This window comes from Hyla sarda, chromosome 1 (genome assembly GCF_029499605.1).
Source record: "Hyla sarda isolate aHylSar1 chromosome 1, aHylSar1.hap1, whole genome shotgun sequence".
NCBI classification, from domain to species: domain Eukaryota; kingdom Metazoa; phylum Chordata; class Amphibia; order Anura; family Hylidae; genus Hyla; species Hyla sarda.
Window position 1 is genome coordinate 516,918,263 of NC_079189.1, and position 15,249 is coordinate 516,933,511.

The 15,249-nt window shown below is 40.0% G+C and overlaps 1 protein-coding gene across 3 annotated transcripts in view; it reads right to left on the reverse strand.

Annotated features, from left to right (window-relative positions):
* Positions 1-15,249, reverse strand: part of ADGRV1 (adhesion G protein-coupled receptor V1) — a 588,171-nt gene that overhangs the window by 364,573 nt on the left and 208,349 nt on the right. For all 3 annotated transcript variants that reach the window (XM_056538342.1, XM_056538334.1, XM_056538351.1), the window contains 5 exons: positions 14,314-14,452; positions 13,444-13,585; positions 13,082-13,344; positions 9,600-9,775; positions 7,324-7,448 (listed from right to left, as the gene is read on the reverse strand). In XM_056538342.1, the coding sequence (XP_056394317.1) occupies positions 7,324-7,448; positions 9,600-9,775; positions 13,082-13,344; positions 13,444-13,585; positions 14,314-14,452 (845 nt within the window). The remainder of the gene's footprint in view (positions 1-7,323; positions 7,449-9,599; positions 9,776-13,081; positions 13,345-13,443; positions 13,586-14,313; positions 14,453-15,249) is intronic.

A 15,249-nucleotide genomic window follows, 5' to 3' on the forward strand; every position in this document is an offset into this window, starting at 1 on the left:
TTTTTCAGCAATTTTTTCTGCTTGCACACAGTTTTCTGTCATTTTTTGCTTCAGTTAAATTTTGGTGTATAAATAGATAGATGGGTATAGATATAGATACAGTATATAACATCTGAGCCATGTATAAAGCCCTCTGAGTCACTCTTTCGGACATCTACGAATGTGTTGGGCCGAAGAGCCAAGGCATCAGAGATGTTTTAAGCACAACCTGTTTAGCAATATTTCCTGTCACTTGTTACTTAAAATAGTGGGGAATACAGTAAATCAAAATTTCTGGCAGAAAGATGACTTCAGTCAAAGTTCACTTTTTTATTTACTTGTAATAATAAATATTTCACATTGTTTTCTATAACATTTGTATCAATCATTTACAGAAAAGCAAAGCAAAATTACTTTATTTTTGTCAAAATTTTAAAACCCTGATAGAAAACAAATAGACACTTTAATATGTCAAATGCATCCTTTAAGATTTATTGTTATATGTTCAAAACAAATCCAGGAAAGCTGTCATGGCTCCAGCAAAACTGCTTTTGTGAACAAAGCATATCAAATTGAAAAGTGTGAATATTGCACAGCAGTGCCTTAAAGGGGCACTTCGGTGTAAAACTTTTTTATTATTATTTTTTTTTAATCAACTGATTTACTTGGAACTGTTTTACTAAAAAAAATGTAATTAATAAGTATAAATACAAATTTGTATTTATTTATTTTTATTTAGTAGCTCATATTTAATCAAGGGAGAAGGGTTCATTTGGATAGGTTCACATTGACGTTGTCTTCCGTCCCATTCAGCGTCCGTTCTGTTCCAATTTGTTTTAGAAAAAAGAGCCGAATGGACACTGCCAGGTCCCAATGGACCCCATTCACTTGAATCCAGTTGTTTGCAATTTTTTTCTTTGCTAAACTACTGTTGTTCCAAAAAAAGAGAATTCCAATGGCAATGTGAATGAGGCCTAAGTGGTTACTAATTTTGCCTCCAAATCCTTGCAAAATCTGCATCTAAAATTCATACAGATTTTGATATAGTTTACATACGCATTTTAAAGTGGATTTTAAAGCTCCCTTTGATCTCATTGGGAGAATCCCTGCAGAAAAGAGACATGTCACTTGTGCATGAGCAGAAAAATTTGCAACACAATTTTTGAAATGCATGTAGATTGCTTAGCATGGTATAGAATTTCTAACTGAAAGAAATGAGATTTTAGTATTCCTTTTTTTTTTATTTTTTTTTTTTTTTATCAAAACAGTGCTGATTTGGATATACGGAAATTGCTACAAATTCCACTTCTAAACCAAAGTGGATTTTAGGAGTTTGAATATGCCCTAACACAGAACAAATCTGCATTTAAGCACAATTACATTTCATTCTTTCACAATTCATTCTTATATCCATGATCTTGACTCATGACATTGTCTTCTAGAAATTTTAGTTCAACAGTAGTAGAGGAGCAGACTCATTAATGTATTCTATCTTTAAAGCTACTGAATGCTACTAACAGCTGACACATTTTTAAAGCATGCCCTTGGGATTTCAATCTTACATAAGAGGAGTGCAGGGGTATAGTGAAGCTGGAGCTTGTTTGTCCCAGCTGTAGGACATTTCTCATAAGTCAAATGTCATTTTAACCCCTTCAGGACCAAGCCCATTTTGGCCTTAAGGACCAGAGCGTTTTTTGCACATCTGACCACTGTCACTTTAAACATTAATAACTCTGGAATGCTTTTAGTTATCATTCTAATTCCGAGATTGTTTTTTCGTGACATATTCTACTTTAACTTAGTGGTAAAATTTTATGGTAACTTGCATCCTTTCTTTGTGAAAAATCCTAAAATTTGATGAAAAATTTGAAAATTTTGCATTTTTCTAACTTTGAAGCTCTCTGCTTGTAAGGAAAATGTATATTACAAATAAAAAAAATTTTTTATTCACATATACAATATGTCTACTTTATGTCTGCATCATAAAAGTGACGAGTTTTTACTTTTGGAAGACACCAGAGGGCTTCAAAGTTCAGCAGCAATTTTCCAATTTTTCACAAAATTTTCAAACTCACTATTTTTCAGGGACCAGTTCAGGTTTGAAGTGGATTTGAAGGGTCTTCATATTAGAAATACCCCACAAAAGACCCCATTATAAAAACTGCACCCCCCAAAGTATTCAAAATGACATTTAGTCATCATTTTAACCCTTTAGGTGTTTCACAGGAATAGAAGCAAAGTGAAGGAGAAAATTCACAATCTTCATTTTTTACACTCGCATGTTCTTGTAGACCCAATTTTTGAATTTTTACAAGGGGTAAAAGGAGAAAATGTATACATATATTTGTAGCCCAATTTCTCTTGAGTAAGCATATACCTCATATGTCTATGTAAAGTGTTCGGCGGGCGCAGTAGAGGGCTCAGAAGGGAAAGAGCGACAAGGGGATTTTGGAGAGTACGTTTTTCTGAAATGGTTTTTGGGGGGCATGTTGCATTTAGGAAGCCCCTATGGTGCCAGAACAGCAAAAAACCCTCACATGGCATACCATTTTGGAAACTAGACCCCTTGAGGAACATAACAAGGAATAAAGTGAGCCTTAATACCCCACAGGTGTTTCACGACTTTTGCATATGTAAAAAAATATTATTTTTTTTCACTAAAATGTGTGTTTCCCCCCAAATTTCACATTTTTCCAAGGGTTAATAGCAGGAAATACCCCCCAATATTTGTAACCCCTTCTCTTCTGAGTATGGAGGTACCCCATAAGTTAACCTGAAGTGCACTATGGGCGAACTACAATGCTCAGAAGAGAAGGAGTCATATTTGGCTTTTTGAGAGCAAATTTTGCTCGGGGGGCATGTCTCATTTAGGAAGCCCCTATGGTGCCAGAACAGCAAAAATAACCACATGGCATACCGTTTTGGAAACTAGACCCCTTGAGGAATGTAATAAGGAATAAAGTGAGCCTTATTACCCCACAGGTGTTTCACGACTTTTGCATATGTAAAAAAAAAAATAAAAATGTCCACTAAAATGTGTGTTTCCCCCCAAATTTCACATTTTTGCAAGGGTTAATAGCAGGAAATACCCCCCAATATTTGTAACCCCTTCTCTTCTGAGTATGGAGGTACCCCATAAGTTGACCTGAAGTGCACTATGGGCGAACTACAATGCTCAGAAGAGAAGGAGTCATATTTGGCTTTTTGAGAGCAAATTTTGCTCGGGGGGCATATCGCATTTAGGAAGCCCCTCTGGTGCCAGAACAGCAAAAAAAAACCACATGGCATACCATTTTGGAAACGAGACCCCTTGAGGAACGTAACAAGGGGTACAGTGAGCATTTGCCCCCCACTGGTGTCTGATAGATCTTTGGAACAGTGGGCTGTACAAGTTTTCATTTTCACGGACCACTGTTCCAAAGATCCGTCAGACACCTGTCGGGGGTAAATTCTCACTGCAACCCTCATTACATTCTGTGAGGCGTGTAGTTTCCGAAATGGGGTCACATGTGGGGTTTTGTTTTTTTTGCGTTTGTCAAAACCGCTGTAACAATCAGCCACCCCTGTGCAAATCACCTCAAATGTACATGGTGCGCTCTCCCTTCTGGGCCTTGTTGTGCGCCCCCAGAGCACTTTGCGCTCACATATGGGGTATCTCTGTAGTCGGGAGAAATTGCGTTACAAATTTTGGGGGGCTTTTTTCCCTTTTACCTCTTGTGAAAATGTAAAGTATAGGGCAACATCAGCATGTTAGTGTAAAAATTTTAATTTTTTTACACTAACATTCTGGTGTAGACCCCAACATTTCCTTTTCATGAAGGGTTAAAGAAGAAAAAGCCCCCCAAACCTTATAACGTAATTTCTCCCGAGTACGGCGATACCCCATATGTCGCCCTAAACCGTTGCCTTGAAATACGACAGGGCTCCAAAGTGAGAGCGCCATGTGCATTTGAGGCCTAAATTAGGGATTTGCATAGGGGTGGACATAGGGGTATTCTACGCCAGTGATTCCCAAACAGGGTGCCTCCAGCTGTTGCAAAACTCCCAGCATGCGTGGACAGTCAACGGCTGTCCGGCAATACTGGGAGTTGTTGTTTTTCAACAGCTGGAGGCTCTGCTTTGGAAACAGTGGCGTACCGGACGTTCTTATTGGGGGAGGGGGGCTGTGTAGGGGTATGTGTATATGTAGTGTTTTTAACTTTTTATTTTATTTTGTGATAGTGTAGTGTAGTGTTTTTAGGGTACAGTCATATGGGCAGGGGGATTACAGCGAGTTTCCCAGCGCTAAATTTGCTGCATCTCAAGATGCGAGAAACCCACTGTAAAAGCCTCGCCCATGTGAATGTACCCGGTACATTCACAGGGGGGGGGGGGTGCACCAGCTGTTGCAAAACCACAACTCCCAGCATGCATGGTCTGTTAGTGCATGCTGGGAATTATAGTTTTGCAACAGCTGGAGGCACACAGGTTAGGAAACACTGAGTTAGAAACAATGTTTCCCAACCAGTGTGTCTCCAGTTGTTGCAAAACTACATTTCCCAGCATGCCCAAACAGCTGTAGGGCATGCTGGGAGTTGTAGTTCAGCAACATCTGAAGGGCCAGATGTTGCTGAACTAAAACTCCCAGCATGCCTGGACAGTCAGTGCATGCTGGGAGTTGTAGTTTTGCAACAGCTGGAAGAGCACAGATTGGAGACCATTATACAATGGTCTCCAAACTGGGGCCCTCCAGATGTTGCAAAACTACAACTCCCAGCATGCCCAGACAGCCAAAGGCTGTCTAGGCATGCTGGGAGTTGTAGTTTTCAGACTCCTAGAAGCAGCAGTGAAGATTTTCACTCCTGCTTCTTAGGACCATGTACTTACCTGCCGGTCCCGTCGCTGCTCCTCCACGTGGCCGGTCCCGCGCTGCTCCTCGGTCCCGCCAGGTAAGTCCACCGGTCCCCTGATGTTCCCCTCCTATGCCGCAGGTCCCCGCAAGCCCCCGCAGCCATCGTCCCCCGTTCTGCCCGACTTCCAGGGGCGGGCAGTGCGGGGGATCTGAACTTTCACCCCAGATCACTGTGATTGGTCCACAGGGACCAATCACAGTGATCGCTGACCAGGACCATCAATGGATGGTCCTGGGGGTGAAGCAGAAGTTGTCCCCTGCTGGAAACAGCGGGACTTCTGCCAGTTAACCCGTGCGATGCTGCGCATCGCCGGGTTAACTGAATGGCATATATAAACGCCGGGATGCGCGAACGCACTGCACAACCCGGCGTTTATATATGCCATTCTGCGGGAAGGGGTTAAAGAACATATTACTGACATGACTTGCATTAGTGACAGTTTTATATAGTGAATTGTTTCTGTTGTTAGTTATGTAACTAGATTAGATATAATGTCTGTACCTGTGTGTGACGGTTTTCTCACAATTCTTCTGTGATTTTTACCCTAATATTTTTTTAACAGCATATAAAATGACTGTTGTCTCAGATTTTTTCCCAGGTTGCCATGCGGACGAGACCTGACTCACTAGTCAGCTGATGACAAGGAGCCTGTCTGCTTCAATGGGTGGGGCGATCGCTTGGTGGGAGAGAGATCAAGCTGCAACTAATGCAACAGCTGTAGGCACCCTGATTGAAAACCACAGGTCTTTTGAATGAATGCAGCTCATTTATATTTCAATGGTTGGGGTGGCTGATGTGTGGGAGGGAGGAAAATGGAATTAAGGGATTTGTTGTAAAAAAAAGAAAATTCAAACAGGAAATACCAGTTCACAAAAAGCTAGCCACAGTGTTATGGTAATCTCACAACATAGCCATTTAGCCCCAAGACAAGCGCAGATCCTTCCTAAGCATGTCCATTACTGCCTGCCAGGTATGTACTAAAATCACCTTATGGTGGATAACCCCTTTAATGTGAAGAACCCATTTGTGCAATATACAGTGCAGTTGGGAAGTCTTAACACACTTTCTGTTTTTTCACATTTTGTTTTTAAATCAAGTTTTCCCTCTTTTTCTTCAGTCAATACCCCATAATGACAAAAGGAAAAGGGAATGTTACAAAGTGTTGCTAATTTATTGAAAAAGAAAAGAAAAAAGAAAATATTTAATTGACATAAGTATTCAGACCCTTTACTCAGTACTTATGTTGAAGCACCTTTTTGACAGAAATTACAGCCTCCAGTCTTCTTGGGTATGATGTTACAAAGTTTACTAACATGGATTTGGGGGTTTCTGCTATTCTTCTCTCCAAATCCCTTCAAGCTCTCTCAAGTTTAATGAGGACTGTCGGTAGAAGAAATTTTTAGGTTTCTCAGAGATGTTTGACTGATGTCAAGTCAGAGCTCTGGCTAAGCCACTCAAGGACATTTACAGAGTTGTCCCTAAGCCACTTCTGTGTTGTCTAGCCTGTGGTCATTGTCTTGTTGGAGTTGAACCTTTGGCCCAGTCTGAGTTCTTAAACACTCTGGATCAAATTATTTCATTAAGAATATATCTGTACTTCGGTCCATTCAGCTTTCCTTTAACCCTGTCCCAGTTACTGAAATACACTCCCACGGCATGATGTTGCCACCACCAGTAGGGACAGTATTGGGTAAGTGATGAGTAATGCCTGGTTTTCTACAGACATGATGCTTAGAATAGAGACCGCTGGGGACCCCCGTGATCTTCCACGCGGCACCCCGTTAGAATCAGCCCACGGAGCGTGGTCTGATTACTAGCGATCACGGGGACTGAGCATAGTGACATCAAGGCTCTGCCCCCCGTGTGACGCTACGCTCCTCCCCTCAATGCAAGCCTGTGAAAGCCCCCTCCATAGGCTTGCATTGAGGGGGCGGAGCGTGACGTCACACAGGGGCGGAGCCGTAATGTCACTATGCTCCATCCTCGTGATCGCTAGTAATCAGATCTGGAGCGAGCACGCTCCGGGGGCTGATTCTAACGGGGTGAGGTGTGGAAGCTCACGAGAGTCCCCAGCGGCGGGAGCCCTGCCATCAGGCATCTTATCCCCTATCCTTTGGATAGGGGATAAGATGTCTTAGCACTGGAGTACCCCTTTAAGTGTCAAGGGTCTGAAAACTTCATTTTTCATTATTTAGTATTGAGTGCAGAATAATGTGAAAACATGGCTGCAATATAACAAAACGTGAAAGGGTCTTAAAACTTTTCAAATGGTTGTATCTGTGACATCTGAAACATCTCCTGAAATACTGGAAGTATTGAGTTATTTGCTTTTTAGGAAAACTGGATTGAAGAATAATTATTATTACTTTTGCATTGGCTTTTAGTATGAGCTGGTAGTGTTAGATATATCACAGAATTGAGTATATTGTAAAACAAAAGATATATGTCTTACTTATGCCAAAGGCGCTCCCAGATACTGTCTCCCATTCCACACTGACAGACATGTTCAGGCCGTTGCTGCGAGACACTTTTAGATAAACGGTTGCATTGTTTTCCTCAACTGTTACAGAACTTGTTCTTATCATCCAGGGCAGGGTGCAAATCAGAAAGAGAGAAACAAAAACATACACTTCTGTTAATGTTGGTGTGTTGTCTGTTTTGTGGTCATAATTCTTTGTATTACTTTTATCACATAAACAAAAAAAAAAAAAAAGTTGCAGGAGAACAGAAAAATAAGAAAGAAAGATAAGAAAGTAACTTAAAATACATCAATTCCCATGAGTAGTACTTCTAAATACTTTCCATAGTCTCCACCTCTGTGCGTGTATTTTGGTAGATGATGTCTTTTGAGCTACAAACCCCTCCATCTTATAATTCGTATATACGATATTTATCAGCTCAAAAATGGTAGGAATCTTATCTGTCTTATCTGTCTTATCTTTTAGCTACAAAAAAAGGGGGGGGTAGGCGACTCACACTACAGAAGTAAAAAAGTACAGACTACCGAGGTGACTGCAAAAAACACAATACTTTACGTGTTTAGTATATAGAAATAGAATAGAGAGGGTGCAGACCTTCTGGTACGGCTGAGTGAATATAAATTCTTTTTTTTATAAAATGCTAAAATATCAACCCACTGTCATTGCGTCCAATTAAGTGGTTATAACAATGTATAAAATAATAAAATTGGCAAAATAATAATGTGCAAAGTGCATAAAATCAAGAGACTGTACCAACTAGATAACTCAATCATAGCAAAGAAATATCTGTATAGCCGCAGTTTTATCTTTAGTATATGTTAATAGGAATAGTCATTGGTGATAAAGTGGTTTATATCCATAAATAATGTTCCATTTAGGAGATTTTGGTGGTATAGTCCTCCTATATTGGTTTTCCTATAATAGGATAATAACAAAGGAGGTTGGTGCAGGGCACCACTCACTCACCACCAGATAAATAAGGAGGATCGCAGAGTGGGCTGGCAGGGGTTGCATTTTTTATTATTTTATATGAATAACTAATTTATATTTACTCAGCCGTACCATCCATATCTATTATACATTTCATAAACTCCTTATCTTTTAGCTATTTGAGTGAATGCCACAAATAAATAAATATGTGTTATTATAGTAAGTTCCGAAAAAGGCAAAATATTCATTTTTTAAGATAAAAGTGCCACTTCTGGCCCCCAAAATATAGATTGACCAATAATCTCGGCATTCCCACCAAATGTGGAAAAAGGAGCCCACTTCTAGTTTAAATCTCCAACAATATTTTGAAGCTTCAGATGAAATTTGGTTTAGCCGGAGTGGGACCCAATGCCATCTACACAGTAATTTCCTAGAGATATCTAGATGATTAGTGCAGCGAAAATTGTAGATGGTAAGCTAAACACAAAATTCCATTCTTCTCGTGAAAAGCTACATCCTAGGTCCTTTTTCCAAATTACCTGGAACGGATAAGGATATGTTCTTTTTTTTTTTATAGGATCTCAGATAAGCATATGCCCCAGAAATCCCTTTCTCAGAATGCTCCTTATTTTGAGAATATACTTCATAGGGGGGTATGATCTTCAGGCTTATACCATTTATGGGAAGCCAAAAGATGTCTTACCTGTAAATATTTTTAAAAAATTTGGTTGAGATATTAAAATTAGAGCTTATATCAATGAATGGGGCCAAGGTGCCTTGTTTGCTAATATCAGCTAACTTCTGTATACCTGATTTCCCTCTTTGTTTAATAAAGAGATTGGCCTATAGTTAACTGGGTTTGTAGTGGGTTTCCCAGGTTTGGGAATAGTGATAATGACTGCAGGCAATATCCCTGTATCCTGGATCTCTCTAATTAGCTTGATAAGACAGGAAGCAATATTCTCTGTATGGGTTTTGGAGAAATCATTAATAAAGCCATCCGGACTGGGGGCCTTCCCACTTTCAAAGTTTTAATAGCTTGTATTACTTCTGCTTCTGTAATTACACTCGCTAGGCTTTGTAGTTGTTCTGGTGAAAGGATTGGAGCAGATATTCCAGACAGAAAGGATTCAATTAAAGCTGGTGTAGGATGAATAATGTTAGGATCATATGGAATGTTATATAAACTTTAGTAATATGCTAAAAATGGATCTGCTATGCCTTGAGGATTAAAGTCTTAGTTCCGTCCGGTGTGTTGTCTGTTTACCTATACTTTATGAATACTGTCACTTCAAACTGTAAAACATATGTATATTACCTGTTATTTGTGGGAAATATGCTAAACAGTCCTTGGGGTGCTTGGTTTTGAAGCACAGTTATCTCTGTGTGGATTTTAGTGCCTAGTCTAGCACCCCCTGTAGGATTAAACAGTGTGACAGTAAAATGTTCATCCATCTCTGGTTCTTCATCCAGGACTGCAGAAATTTCCAAGGTCTGTGCAAACAAATCACAATATTAATATTTTAACATAACGATAATTTAACAAAAAATGAGTATTGATATAAAATATTTTTATTGCTCTCAAACACTTGTAACATATGTTTTATGCTGTCCCAACTGTGGGTAGCATAAAACTGATGCAGTCAGCACGATGCTGAAATACTATTAAATAAAATTATTCTGATACACGTAGGTGTTTTTGAGTAATCATAGTTTCAAAATGCAGGTCTGGACCCAAAAAGAAGCCATGAGGGCTGATCTCAGTGGCTGTTCTCCAGCCCAAACCCCCCTCCCACCAACTAAGCAACACATCTCTCCCTACACACATATAGGGAGAGACGTGTAACTCTGGCTTGGCCGAAGAGCAGCCACCAGAACACGCTCCCAATGACTATGTACCCTAGTTACAATTGAATTTGGAAACGTATTAAATTCAGAGCATGTCAGAATAATTCATAGTGTCATGGCATTGAGCTGAATGCCAGTTTTATGCATCCAGTGGTTTGGGCAGGGTAAAACTGATGACAGGTTTCCTTTAAAGAGGTACTGCGGTGGAAAACATTTTTTTTCTAATCAACTAGAAAGTTAAAGAGGCACTGTCATTGTTAACTTTTCATATATTGCAGGACTCATAATATGACATTTCACAATATACACCTGTTAAATTTTTTTTTTCATTTTCACCTGAAATTCAAGCTCAAAATAGTCGCCACTAGGGGTCGCCTGTCTTTTAGCCAGACAGACTAGTCTAGGTTTTACAGCATACTGGATACCGGCCGCAAAGCATACCTGTATCCAGTATAGGAGATTTCTATTGAGTGTATGCAAAACTACAGATAAAGAATGTGTAGACATGCTGGGAGCTGTAGATTTACAACAGCTGGAGGCAACACTGCTGTAACACAGTTATTTACAAACACTGCAGCTTCAGTTGTTACTAAACTACAACTCCCAGCATGCTGAAATAGTCAAAGCTTTCTCGGACTCCTGAATGACAAAGAAGTTGATCAGACATTCAGGAGTCTGTGAAAGATGAATGACACACATAGTGACAGCTATGCTGATTAGCATCCAGCTCTAGGAGAAGATAAAACAGATAGAACATGTATTCATAAAAATGCTGTACTTTTATATAAAAAATCCTTGCACTAATTTTATAAAGATCTATTCTTATATTTATACATTTTATCCTGTTATGAGTTCACCATAATGTCTTCTGATTACTGCAGGCAAGCTCCAAGCATCTTCCTCTGACACATGACACAGCATAAAACCAGAGTAGAGAGTACTGATTGGCTGACTGCCCAGGCTTGCTCCTGTGAGGGAGACAGACTGACACGCCCCCTCCAGCCTGCACAATGAAAAAGTAACTCACCAGCAGATAAATGCTTATATCTCTGGATATATAGGTCCGAGACACATAAAAATTATATGAACATGATCAGGATTGGGTCCTGAGTAACATTTCACTTTTTCTATTTTTTTTTGCACTATGACAGGTAAGCTTTAAAACAGATTTGTAAATTACTTTTATATAAAAAACTTAATCCTTCCAGTACTGTATGCTGCAGAGGAAGTTGTATAGTTCTACTCTGTCTGACCACAGTGCTCTCTGCTGACACCTCTGTCCTTGTCAGGAACTGACCAGAGCAGGATAGGTTTGCTATGGGGATTTATTCCTACTCTGTACAGTTCCTGACATGGAGAGAGGTGTCACAACTGTGGTCAGACAGAAAATAACTATACAACTTCCTCAGTAGTATACAGCAGCTGATAAGTACTAAGATAAGTAAAAAGATTTTTAAATAGAAGTAAATTACAAATCTGTTTAACTTTTTGGCATCAGTTGATTTAAAAAAAATTCCACCAGAGTGCCCCTTTAAAGTGTACCTGTTTGCAAAAATGTATATAATGTTGATAATACCATCATATGTATATTGGTAAAATACAGTGGTTAAAAAAAAATGTGTATATTTTTGGGTAAAAAAATGCTGTCTCTGCAGCTATTGTCTGTGTGTCTCTGTGCAGAGACACACAGTGAGGGCAGGACAAGCAGGGCTCTGTGCAGGCTCCTGGCTTGTCAGTCATCCTGCTGTTTGAGCTGGGAGCATCGAGAGCCTCAGTGTACAGAGCCCTGCTTGTCCTCAGTGTACAGAACCCTGCTTGTCCTCAGTGCACAGAGCCCTGCTTTTCCTCTCTGTACAGAGCCCTGCTTGTCCTCGGTTCACAGAGCCCTGCTTGTCCTCAGTGTACAGAGCCCTGCTTTTACAGAGACCTGCTTGTCCTCAGTATACAGAGCCCTGCTTGTCCTTAGTACACAGAGCCCTGCTTGTCCTCAGTGTACAGAGCCCTGCTTGTCCTCGGTGTACAGAGCCCTGCTTGTCCTCAGTATACAGAGCCCTGCTTGTCCTTAGTGCACAGAGCCCTATTTGTCCTCAGTGTACAGAGCCCTGCTTGTCCTCAGTGTACAGAGCCCTGCTTGTCCTCAGTGTGCAGAGCCCTGCTTGTTCTCAGTGTACAGAGCCCTATTTATCCTCAGCGTACAGAGCCCTATTTGTCCTCAGTGTACAGAGCCCTATTTGTCCTCAGTGTACAGAGCCCTATTTGTCCTCAGTGTACAGAGCCCTGCTTGTCCTCAGTGTACATAGCCCTGCTTGTCCTCAGTGTACAGAGCCCTATTTGTCCTCACTGCACAGATCCCTGCTTGTTCTCAGTGTACAGAGCCCTGCTTGTTCTCAGTGTACGTAGCCCTGCTTGTCCTTAGTGTACAGAGCCCTGCTTGTCCTTAGTGTACAGAGCCCTGCTTGTCCTTAGTGCACAGAGTCCTGTTTGTCCTCCCTATACTTCCTGTATTTTATCTCTTCACAGAGACAAACAGGCAATAGCAGCAGGTACAAAATTATACACATTTTTTAATCAATGTATATTACAAATATACATCAAATGTTATTTTCTACATTAGATGAAAAGATTTGCAAATGACATGTACACTTTAAGGGGTCATATATATATTTTTTCCCCCAGTAACAATCCCAATCTAGTTCATGGGCTGTATCTGGCATTGAGCTGAGCCCCACGTTACTGAAAAGAAATGAACTGCAATACCAGACATAGCCCATGGACCAGAGTGGTGCCACTGCTAGAAAAAAAATAGTTATTTTTCTAATCCTGGACAATTCCTTTTTACACAACTGATATAAGGGGGAACACACATGGACTGTTGGGGCACTATTTAGCTGGAATGCAGCAGCCAAACAGCACATGAGTTTGCCTACAAGTCTAGGCTTGGCTTTAAATTACCTTGAACCTCACTCCTTCTTCTAGTATGACGTAGCCTTCTACTGGAGTCAAGTCCCCAGAAGCATCCGATCCATTCTCGCCAGTGATAAAATACTGAATGGTCACAGTCCCAAATATTCCTTGTGGAGGCTCCCTGATAATACAGAGCAGCGCAACACTCTCTGTCAAGTACAGTGCTGTTGGCTCCCTCAGGAAGAAGTGCTCAGTGTTGTTAAAAGATATAACTCCATAACCATCATCATTGGCAAGGATTGTGACTGTAGCTGTCATAGAAGAAATACAAGCTCTAAGGTTATAATACATATGCATTAATATACATGAACAGAACATGAAACATTACTGTATGTATTTAATTGTATCACCTGTTGTATTCTGGCCCAGCTCCAGTCCATGGGAAGGATTTGCAAGTATCAGTTGGAATTTTTCATCTCCTTCTGGGATATCATCATCATTGATAATTACATCAATAAATTTATATTTTTCACCATCGGCAAATGTTAAAATCTAAAAAAAAAAGTTTTGTTTACTTTACTTAAAATCTGTCTTTACACATAATACCAAATTCATTCCTATTCCATATGTTTGCAGGATAACTGCCCAAAATTTTTACATTGAAATAAATAGTAAAAAATAGGAATTTCAAAACTTCAGTTAAAGGGGTACTCCACTGGCCAGCGTTTGGAAGTAAATGTTCTGAACGCTGTTTATACTCTGTGGGGGTCAGCCACGCCCCTCATGACATCCCGGCCATGCCCCCTCAATGCAAGTTCATGGGAGGGGGCGTGACAGACCCATCACGCCCTCTCCCTTAGACTTGCTTTGAGGAGGCATGGCCGTGATGTCACAAGGGGCATGGCCGACCCCCAGCAGTGCGAAAACAGCGTTAACGGTATGTTGATGCTAAGTTCACACATTGTAAAATGAAAAGAAAAACATTGCAATAAAATAGGTATAAAAAACTGACATTTTTAAAAATCTAATCTAATTTTAAAAAAAAAGTCTACGAAAAAGCGCCTGGCAGTGCACGCATTTTTTTTTTTTTGTTTGGTTGTTTTAAATTGGAATCAGTGCTGATTTTTGAAAAGATGTGTGCACTGATGGATGCTATTTCATAGACTTTAACATAACACAGTATTATATAGAAATATATATTTTTGTTTTCATTTTACAATGTGTGAATTTAGGATTAGGATGCAATGAATTGAGGAAGCAATAGGACAGCAATATCCTACCATTGAGGTGACATTATAATCCATTCCTAGCTGCGCCCCTATATTCTGTGCATAGAAAAACAATGACACATTTCCAAAGGTTCCTTTGTTACGATAAGCTACAAGGGTTAATATGCCCTGGGTTTCATTGACTTCAAAGCTGAAAGACAAAAAATAAAATATTGTCGACAGTAAATGTTTAGGATTTTTTAAAAGTAACCAAAATGAGTGGTTGGATAAGCCACATTATGAATGATTACTCATGGATGGATATACTCATTGATGGATATGTTAAGAAATAGCTGGAGCTGTCAAGAGCCAAGAAATCTGTGGTATGATTGAGCTGTATGACAGGACTTCATCTAACAGTCTCAGCCTTCCACAAAATATCCATTGTATTGAACTCTGGTTGCAGCTAGTGGGATCATACAGTACCCTACAGGCTATCAGTCTTAAAGGGGTACTCCACTGGGAAAAAAAATATCAACTGGTGCCAGAAGTTAAACAGATCTGTAAAAGACTTATATTTAAAAATCTTTACCCTTCCAGTACTTATCAGCTGCTGTATACTACAGAGGGTGTTCTTTTCTTTTTGGATTTCCTTTCTTATTGACCACAAGTGTTCTCTGCTGACGCCTCTGTCCATGTCAGGAACTGTTCAGAGTAGGAGTAAATGCCTATAGCAAACCTATCCTGCTCTGGACAGTTCCTGACATGGACAGAGGTGTCAGCAGAGAGCATTTGTGGTCAGACAGAAAGGAAGTTGAAATAAGAAAAGAACTTCCTTTGTTGTATAAAGCAGCTCATAAGTACTGGAAGGGTTAAGATTTGTAAATAGTCATTTACAAATCTGTTTAACTGGCATCAGTTAATTAAAAAAATGTTTTCCAGTGGAGTACACCTTTAATGTAATTCACTATTTCCTAAAGTTTATAACATGGATCTACTAGTGAACTA